Consider the following 10740-nt stretch of genomic DNA (forward strand, 5'->3'; position numbering starts at 1 on the left):
GAGCCACAGGCGCTGCCTGATAAAATGATTTTTTTTCCTTCTGAGTAGATGCCTAGTAATGGGATTGTCATTAGGTACTTCTTTTTAATAGTATTATCTTCCTTCTGCCATTAATGTTTTAATTTTTGTTGTGGCTTTGATCTCCTGAATTTCTCTGAAATTGATGATACACTGTTTGGAAAATACAGCACAGATTTAAAAGTCTATGTATATGCTATCTATGCAGCAAAGATAAGAATGTTGTTTTAATTAGGGATCATTCTGTCTGACCCTAACTGACGTGGAGTGGGCCAGTCACAGAACTAAGTATACTTAGGAGTGTAGAAGCTCAGGCCAGTGGGTTTATTCATTTATTCAAGAAACATTTATTGAGACCCTAGATACCAAGGCAGTGTGGCTACAAAGAAGTATGAGACAAACTTTTTGTCCTCAGGGATCCTGTAATCTGATGGAGGAGACAGGTGAGTAAATAAACAATTGCCACACTCCATTTCAGGTGGCACAGTGGGTGTACACAATGTGAGGGGAATCCCAGGAGGGCTACCCCCAGCCCAGGGTAGACAGGGAAGGTTTCCTAGAGCTGTCAGATGAAGGAGAGGCGTGAATAAAGAAGCCACAGGTGCAGGGGCCCTGAGCAAACTCGGCTGGATTGGAGAGAGATAAAGGAAGAAACGGTCAGTTAAATCAAGTCCAGGAAGGAGAAAGTGGCCTAAGGACGACTAGTGGGGGTGAGCGCTGTGCACTCAAAAGGAGAATAGAGGAAGAAAGATTTTGGGAAAATACATACTTAGGGACATGTTTAGTTTGAGGCACAGGCAAAAATATCTACAAGTGGCCTCAGGACGTGGATCTAGTGGTCAGGAAAGAGCTCTAGGTTAAAGAAGACTATTTTTAAGTTATTGGCATTTTGGGAGATAGTTGAAGTATTGAACTACGTGAGAGCTCAGAGTGAATAGCGCGGTGAGACAGTGGAGACTCAGCGATGGAACCCAGAAAACTCAAACTTAGGTCATGGGCAGGGAAGGAATCAGGATTATAGTCAACTAAGTTCCTAAAATTTAGATGAGTGCTGATTACATCTCATAGGGTCCTTCGGTAATGGTAAAATTTGAGTGTCCATTGACTGGGTGTTAACTCAGCAGAAGTCATGTGTTGAAGAAAAAGTTATTGGGCATAACCGTAATCTGACCACTTATATAATTTTGAAAAGCATGCAGAGCCAAACTTTAGAACACCGGAACTTGTGATATTAAAAACAGGATTAGTCAGCAGACAGGAGCCTGTGCACCCACAGATTGGACTGAGTGTTCCGGGGGTGGGCGTTCCCACACAATACCATCTCCTGTAAAACTGCTGGAAGTCAAATTAGAAATAAAATCCATTGAAATGTTGCCTTGTTCATCGCAGTAGCAGTCATTCTCTGGACTTGAAACACTCCCAGTGGTCATTATTTCTACCATTTAGATGGGTGGACCTGTATAGTACCACTTCCGTATTCAAATTGTCTTCAGAGACAAAGATGACAAACAGCCCCGGGCCTCAAAAAGCTAACAGTTTACTAGGAACAAGGAAGAAATCTATTTAAAATCACTGTGATAGCGTTCAGAGCACGTGTCACAGGACAGGTGCAGACTGTGCATAACGGGGAATCTGAGGCGGAGGCAGCGTTTAGCTTGGGCTTCGAAAGATAAAGAGGATTCAGATAGTTGAAAAATAGAGCAGGGAATTCTAAACGGAGGCAATTGAGAACCTAGAGCATGTTCAGGTGTAGAGAGCTCCTCAAACGGGTAGGTTATAGAGGCAGAATTATACCAGATCATGGCAAGTATAAAGATTTTATAAATGGGGTTATAAAAAACAATTTTTGTCTTTTTTATTTATTTATTTATTTTCTGAAACAGAGTCTTGCTCTGTCGCCCCAGGGTAGAGTGCAGTGGCATCATAGCTCTCAGCATCCTCGAACTTTTGGGGCTGAAGTGATCCTCTCGCCTCAGCCTCCTGAGTAGCTGGGACACATACCACAGTGCCCAGCTATTTTTTTTCCATTTTTGTTAGAGACGGGGTCTTACTCTTACTCAGGCTGGTCTCGAACTCCTGAGCTCAAGCAATCCACCCACCTCGGTCTCTCAGGGTGCTGGGATCACAGGCAGGAGCCACTGTGCCTGACCCCAAAATAGTCTTTCTTGACAGTCACTGAAATTTTTATGAAGACTAACAAAACTCTGCTTTATGGGGCAGTGCCTGTGGCTCAAAGGAGTAAGGCGCTGGCCCCATATGCCGGAGGTGGCGGGTTCAAACCCAGCCCCCGGCCAAAAACTACAAAAAAAAAACAAAACCCCAAAACAAACAAATGTGCTTTATGAAGACTATTCCTCTAAGCATACACGAGGCTGTCTAGAAAGAGAAATGTTATGCAGGAGACATTAAGGTTTTATAAGTGATATTGCAACAAGAACTCTGATTTAAAATGACTAGTTCTTAAAAATTATTTCTCTATTCTCTTAGGTGGCTGGTGGGCATGGAACGACTGTTGAGTGGCTTCTTTAGAAGCCTAATATGTAAAACTGAAAAGTAAAATTATCAGAAACTCACGTATTTATCCATATGGTCCATGGAACATCATCTGGAATCTTAAATGATGATTTCCAACATTATCATCATCTCGAACTGTTCTCAACCCTAATAGTGTGATTTTTTTTTTTGCAGTTTTTGGCCAGGGCTGGGTTTGAACCCGCCACCTCCAGCATACGGGGCCAGCGCCCTACTCCTTTGAGCCACAGGCACCACCCATAGTTTCATATTTTGAAAGATTTTTATCTCAAGAAAATTAATACATAGTGTTTCACATTTATCTTATTACTAAGACATAACATTTCTAGTCCATCCAGGCTTCTGAGGTAACAAGTTTTCACATAGCTCAGTTAATATAATTTTATTTACCCAAAAGCAAAGAAATCCCACAATTAATCTTTAGCAAATAATTAAAAAAATTTTTTAAATGATACATGACCCGTATCTCCTGATGTAAGAAGTCTCACCTTTCCCAATATTTCTGTGGTTCAAGGGACCCGAAACTAGAGATTGAATCATCGACGCAACAAGGAACACGTAGACAGCTGCTCTGTGTGCTTCTGACCTTTGTGGAATTACAAAGGATAATTGGCAAATATCTCAAACTTACTTTAATTAGCTTTGTATTATCGCAAAGAGTATTACAGGCTCATTACAGAAAAAAAGATACATAAGTAAAAAGAACATTTTTTAAAAATCTCCCTTTTTGTGCACAAACATAAATGGACTTTTTCTGTATTGATTTTAGAATTATTTTCATCATCCATAAAGTAATACTTGCTACCAGTTAACTCAGTTCCTTGTAAAAAAAAAAAAAACAAAAAAAAAGAAAGAAATACTTGCAACATTTGTTATAGGAAATTAAAAATAGCTACCTTGAATATTCTTATTAATCTTTGTATACATCCCTAATTATTTCCTTGGGATAAATAATTCTCCCAAAGAGAAATTGCTGGGCACACATACTTGAAAGACTTTTGAATGGTGCTGCCAAATTGTTCTCTAGACAGGTGGAGCTAACTTAGGAATTTACATTCTAATTGGGAGTGAAGATGCCTACAGATGAGAAATACCTTTAGCATCAGGAAGTAGCATGTTAGATATTCAGAAGAGAAAACTTTTACTACACAGATTGATATCTTTGATGCAAGACAAGGAATTGGAGATGGATCTTGAAGGGCAGGGGAAGACCCAAGAGGAAGATCCCACATTCACATGGGGGAACATGAGGAGCACACAGAGTGTCCACTGATGTCACATGTAAGGGCCAGGGCTGACCCAAGCGTGCTAACTCTAGAATTTCCTCCCTTTGTTTTTCTCCTGAACTTAACAGACTCTTATTCTGGGTGACTAGGTAACTGTATGAAAAAAAGATGCTGAAACCAGTGATTAATCCTATTGAAATATCAGTCTAATTTCTAGGAGAATTTTGACATTTGAGTTTAGAGAATTTAGAAAGTTCTATTTCTTTTAAAACTCAGTTGCAAATTGATTAAGATTTTAAAATTAAATTTGCATTCCAATGTTGTTTCTTTTTTTTTTTATTTATTGGGGATTCATTGAGGGTACAAACAACCAGGTTACATTGATTCTATTTGATAATGACCCTCTTATAACTGTGTCCCATCCCCAAAAGGTGTACCACACTCTGGGACCTCCCACCCACCTCCCTCCTTCCCTCTTTCTGCTCTCCCCATCCTCCACCATGTGCTAGGTCATTAATTATCCTCTTATCAGAATTGAGCCCATACGATTCTTGCTTCTCCATTCTTGTGAAACTTTACTAAGAATAATGTGTTCCACTTCCATCCAGGTTAATACAAAGGATGTAAAGTCTTCATCTTTTTAATGGCTGAATAGTATTCCATGGTGTACATACACTGCAGCTTGTTAATCCAGTCCTGGGTTGGTGAGCATTTAGGCTGTTCCACAATTTGGTAATTGTAAACTGAGCTGCAGAAAACAGTCTAGTGCAAGGATTTTTTTTCTTTTGAGTAGATGCCCAGTAATGGGATTGCAGGATCAAATGGGAGGTCTGGTTTGACTTCTTTCAGGATTCTCCATACTTCCTTCCAAAAGTTTTAAGTTAGTTTGCAGTCCCATCGGCAGTATAAAAGTGTTCCCTTCTTCCACAGCTATGCAGATGCTAAGATTCTGAGCTGCAGTCAAGCTTTTGTCCAACTCAAAATATGCAAATATTCTTTCCCAATGGGTAGTTTGTCTCTTTGCTTTGGTGGTTGTCTCCTTAGTTGTACAGAAGCTTTTCAGTTTGATTAAGTCCCATTTGTTTATTTTTGTTGTTATTGCAATTGCCACGTAAGTCTTCTTCATAAAGTCTTTTCTCAGTCTGATAGCGTCATGTATTTTCCCCACACTTTCCTCAAGCATTTTTATTGTTTCATGCTTTATACTTAGGTCTTTTATCCATCTTGAATCAATTTTAGTGAGTGGGGAAAGGTGTGGTGGGTCCAGTTTCAGTCTTTTGCATGTGGATGTCCGGTTCTCCCAGCACCATTTATTGAATAGGGATTCTTTCCCTCGGTGTATCTTCTTGTTTGGTTCATTGAAGATTAGGTGGCTATAAGATGTTAGTTTTATCTCCTGGTTTTCTATTCAGTTCAAGATGTCTGTGTCTCTATTTTTGTGCCAGTAGCATGCTGTTTTGACCACGATAGCCTTGTAGTACAGCCTAAAGTCTGGTAGGCTAATGCTCTTGGCTTTGTTTTTACTACTAAGAAATTGCCTTGGGTATATGGGGTTTTTTCTGGTTCCATACAAAATGAAGAATTTTTTTTCCAAGTCTTGAAAGTGTGATGTTGGTATTTTAATAGAGATGGCATTGAATCTGTAGATTGCTTTGGGAAGTATATTCATTTTAATGATGTTGATTCTTCCCAGCCATGAGCATGGTATGTTCTTCCATTTGTTAGTATCTCTGCTATTTCTTTTCTTGGGGGTTCATAGTTTTGTTTACAGAGGTTCTTCACCTCTCTTTTGTGAGTTGTATTCCTAAGTATTTCATTTTCTTTGAAACTACTGAGAAGGAAATTGTGTCCTTGATTACCTTCTCTCTTGGCTGTTATTGGCATACACAAAGGCTACTGATGTGTGAACGTTGATTTTATATCCTGAGACATTACTGTATTTTTTGATCACTTCCAGAAGTCTTGTGGTTGAGACTTTGGGGTTTTCTAAGTATGTGATCATATCATCAGCAAAGAGGGAGAGTTTCAGTTCCTCTGCCCTCATTTTGATGCCCTTTATTTCCTTCTCTTGCTTAATTGTTTTGGCTAGAATGTCTAGCACTATGTTGAATAGTGATGGTGACAGAACAACCTTGTCTGGTTCCAATTCTAGGTGGAAAAACTTTCACTTTTACTGCATTCAGTATATTAGCTGTGGGTTTGTCATAGATGGCTTCGCTCAGATTAAGAAATGTGCTGCCATTGCCTGTATTCATCAGAGTTCTAATTACAGAAGGATGTTGAATTTTTTTTTTTTTTTTTTTTGAGACAGAGTCTCACTTTATTGCCCTTGGTATAGTGCTGTGGCATCACAGCTCACAGCAACCTCCAGCTCCTGGGCTTAGACAATTCTCTTGCCTCAGCCTCCCGAGTAGCTGAGACTATAGGCGCCAAATACAACACCCAGCTATTTTTTGTTGCAGTTTGGCCAGAGCCAGGTTTGAACTCACCACACTCGGTACATAGGGCCGGCACCTTCCCCACTGAGCCACAGGTACGGCCCAAGGATGTTGAATTTTATCAAACGTCTTTTCTGCATCTATTGAGAGGATTATACAAGTCTTTGTTTTTGCTTCTGTTGATATGGTGAATAATGTTCATGGTCTTGTGTATGTTAAACCAGCCTTGCATCCCTGGGATGAATTCTACTTGATTGTGATGTATGACTTTTAATGATAAGCTGTAATCTGTTGCCTAGGTTTTTACTGAGAACTTTTGCATCTATATTCATTAGTGAAATCGGTTGTCTTTGACACTTGGCCCCAAACACTTGAAGAATGTGGAAAGAGTTTAACACCTCAAGTCCCACAGAAGCACTGATAAGAAGGTGCATGCGGAGCTCAGGCTCGGACTGCCCTGATTCGTGGGCCGCTACTTCATTGTCCGTCATCTCACCGACCTCCTTCCTCCTTCCTTGGGTTTCAGGGGGAACATTTATTACTTGAAAGGCTCTCCCAGGAGTGCCCTGCTTCTGGCCTATGTTGCATTTTCATTCTTCCAGTTTTACCCATTGTCTCCAGAATGTTCCTCGGTCTATCTGGTAAGCTGCACCCATGATGGGCTGCTGTGAGGCACCTATGAGAAATCTCAATTGAAAGGTCTGAGAGCCCCTCCCAGGTGCAGAAAACAAGAATCCAGAACCTAGAATTCTCTGTCACATCCATTAATCTGTTAACTGATCACAGAGAAGTTCTCATTCTTAGTTGGATCCAGTCATCTCCCAGGGAATGTCGGCTGCGTGAGGAACCCCTCGGCCTGATGCATCAGGATATAAATAAAACAGCCTTCCAATGCTGCGCTATTTGGAAGATGTCTTTTCTGAAGGGACCAGACTGTGACCGTATTTTGCTTTTCTGCTTACTCATTTTCTAGATTCATTACACTGTTTTCTTTTTGGTAAATTACCTGTAAACTACCTATACTATTTAATAATTAATTTGTTTAACAGATTGCTACTTATTAGCTATAGAAAATAGTATAAAAAGCCTTTGTAGAATTTGAAATGATCCTCAAAGTAGCAAATCTGCTAATTGTGAAAATATCAGGGCTCTGTAAATTTCCCATCATGTGCTCCCTACCCCACCTCCTTCCTGCAGGGCGCGTCCTGTGCAGGGGCACACTGACAGCATCGGCAGGGTGCGTCCTGTGCAGGGGCACACTGACGGCATCGGCAGGGCGCGTCCTGTGCAGGGGCACACTGACGGCATCGGCAGAGCCCACTGAGCATTAGCAGAGCCTCTCGGATGAGCTGCTCTGAGATCACAGGCTGGGACAGAGTCAGTCTTCCCTTGTACCAAATCAGTCATGGCACCATAGCCCAGTGGCCTTGGCACAGGACTGGCCACACTCCTAAGCAGATTAGGGCTCTCACTACGTTTTTCTTTTTTAAGGTGCCTTTCACTAAGAATATTTTAATTCTTTGCTGACTGGCATTCTCATCACAGGGAGCTCTTTCATGTTTCTCTCTCCAGGCACCCTTTAAAAATGTGGCTTTAGATAATCACAGTGGCCTCTAGCTTGTCTTTTCCTCCAATGGTGACAGGGAATGGCTGAGTCGGAGCATTGGGTACTTCTGGGAGGTAAACGGGGGATTATTTACGGTGAGCTTGAAGCTGGTCGTAGATAGACATGCTGATCAGGCACATTCACTTTGATATCCAGGCTGTCTTCCTAACCAGTGATCAGGTCCACTAGAACTTGAGCACTTTGTTCTCTTTTGGAATACAAAGTAACATTTCTGTGATTTTTTTTTTCAATAGTCAATATGAGAGTTTGAAAGGCAGTAGTTTATAGCGGAAAGTAAACTAGTATGTATTGAGCATTACTGTGTGCTCTTGTTTATATCATTTTTTAAAATTCTTATAGTTCAAAATAAATTATATAATCTTCATCTTTAAGAAAACTGAGGCTTAAAAATGTTAGTTGATTGGCTAAAAGTCTGACTGTGTTGTTGCCAGTGCTCTTTCCACAGCTGATTCTTTCACTCACTGTCATCCAGATGTTGAGTGAGTCAACTCAACTCCCTGCTTTCCACAGCCTGCCTTCAGGGCTGGGTCCGAATCCCATGTGTGATATCTGGGTCCAGCCATTTCACCTCTCTTAACCTCATTGTAGGACAAGGCTCACGTTCCTCCATCCAATGGTTTTTGCGAAGATAGTGATGTAATCTATGGAAAGCGTGTAGTGTGGTGTCAGCCCCTAGTAAACCCTGAGTGCTGGCGGTGGCTGCCACTGCCACTAGACCAGTGGTTCTCAACCTTCCTAATGCTGCAACCCCTTAATATAGTTCGTTGAGAACCGTACATTAGACGGACCTTTTATTTTGTTTAATCTTATACCCAGTAATTGTGTCATCATGTCGCACAGTGATACCTCAAACTGCTTTGAGGAAGTTGTTTTGCTTTTTCTTTTGTTTTTAATATATCAAGTGATTTCTTGTACTTTAAGAAATTAGCTTTATTTCTGTGTTCTGTGTCTTATAGGGTGTATAGAATACTGCCAAAGTGTTTGCTTCCTTAACACTATCTATGTCTTGGATATAGACTTTTAAATGGAGATTTATTTGATATTTTAAATCTGTAATTTCACATTCCAGGTTCTATTTTATTCACGATCTCTCTATCACAATTGAATGTAACAGATACTAGAAGCAGCACCTGGTGTCCTGATACCTCTTAGCTCACAGTCTGGTGCCTGCAGATAACAGGTGGTGTAGTGGGGCAGGGCAAGCACAGACTCACTCTGACCTACCTGGGGAGCCTCTCGGTGTCCTCAAACAGTGGGTAATATGTAAATCTGTAGCTTCCTAGAACCATTCCGAAGGTTGGATGGCACGGTGCGCATGAAGTACTCTGCTCGCGCCTAGTGTGTGATGCCTGCTCTCCCCACCCACTGACGGGAAGTGTTTTCTTATGACACAGATATCCTGACGTGGTTGTGGTTTCTTTCCTTTTTGAATTTTATCAGTTGACCAACTATCTGTTTTGTGGTCTGATTTTTCTACTTTAAATGCTTGCCTTGACCCTATTGAGTAGAGTTATTTATAAAGTAAATCGTTGGATTTGTTCCCACCAGTGACACCAAGAAGAAGCAGGGAATGCGGAAGAGAAACAACAGCGACCTGGAAGTCGTGGAACCAAGAAGTCACCACGGGAAGAAGGCCAAGTGGGACACGTCAGCGCCTTTGGACACGGGCCTGTCTTTAGCGGAGGATGAAGAGCTGGTGTTACATCTCCTCAGAAATCAGAGCTAGGTGCTTCCTGTGCCTGCTGCTTTTATACCTCTGGTCATTATTATATGGGCAAGAAGTTGAAAAACGTTGATTTTCAGACACTTAGGTACCGTGAGTCCCAGTCCCAAAAGGCTCACTCTCCAGACAGAAGCCAGCGCTCAGCTCTCCTACGGGATGCGCTCGGTGCCATCTGGACCATACGCAGACTGATGGTGGGTTATTTTCTTGATCACAGTTTCCAGCATGTGCTCTGTTAGATTTTATCCATGGTTTTCTACACCTTGTCATTGGAGAAATACTTCCTTTGTTTTACTGGCAAGTTCTGAAGCCCTTGGCTCATTGTTTGAAATTCCGTCTTGCTTACTATACAGAAGTTTCTATGTTACTATTAAAATTCCTCATAATTTTGATGTATGTTATATTTGCAAAGAGAGTATAATGGACCATCCATAAGAAACAATGAGTATTTTTGAATTGAAATGATCAAAAATAAATAAATTTCCTATGAAACAAAGTATTCATGTTTTTCTTTTTTTTTTCTTTTTTTTTATTAGATCATAATTGTGTACATTAATTCTCTCATAGGATACAGCATGTTACTTCTATATGCAGTTTGGAAAACTCTCATCCAGGTGGCCAACATAGCCATCATGTCTTTCTCATAATTGTTATGCTAAGACATTTATATTCAACCTTTAGACAAATTCACCTGTACCCAAATAGAATAAACTATAGGCATGATCCCCACAATATCATTCTCTTCACCCCCCCTCCCCTCCCCTCCCCCCTCTTCTTTCCCCGTATTCTAGGGTTCCATTTGGATTGTAGCTTTCCTAAGATAGCTAACAATTAGTTTCATAGTAGTGTTGAGTACATTGGATACTTTTCCTTCCATTCTTGAGATACTTTGCTAAGGAGGACATTTTCCAGCTCCATCTGTGTAAATATGAAGGAGGCAAGGTCTCCATCTTTCTTTGTGGCTGTATAGTATTCCATGGTGTACATATACCACAATTTATTGATCCATTCCTGGGTCAATGGGCACTTGGGCTTCTTCCATGACCTAGCGATTGTGAATTGGGCTGCAATGAACATTCTGGTACAGATATCTGTATTGTAGTGTGATTTATGGTCTTCTTGGTATATACCTAGCAGAGGAATTACAGGATCAAATGGTAGATCTATATTTAGATC

General features: G+C 40.8%; 1 protein-coding gene across 1 annotated transcript in view; it reads left to right on the forward strand.

Moving 5' to 3' along the window:
• The window catches only part of DDX10 (DEAD-box helicase 10), a 278013-nt gene extending 267950 nt beyond the window's left edge, over positions 1-10063 (forward strand). Inside the window, exon 18 of the mRNA XM_003794715.2 lies at positions 9390-10063. Within this exon, the coding sequence (XP_003794763.1) occupies positions 9390-9567 (178 nt within the window). The 3' untranslated portion in view covers positions 9568-10063. The remainder of the gene's footprint in view (positions 1-9389) is intronic.
• The last annotated feature ends 677 nt before the right edge of the window (positions 10064-10740 follow it).

Source organism: Otolemur garnettii, unplaced genomic scaffold (assembly GCF_000181295.1).
Source record: "Otolemur garnettii isolate 467f Iridium unplaced genomic scaffold, OtoGar3 scaffold00086, whole genome shotgun sequence".
In the NCBI taxonomy this organism is placed as follows: Eukaryota; Metazoa; Chordata; class Mammalia; order Primates; family Galagidae; genus Otolemur; species Otolemur garnettii.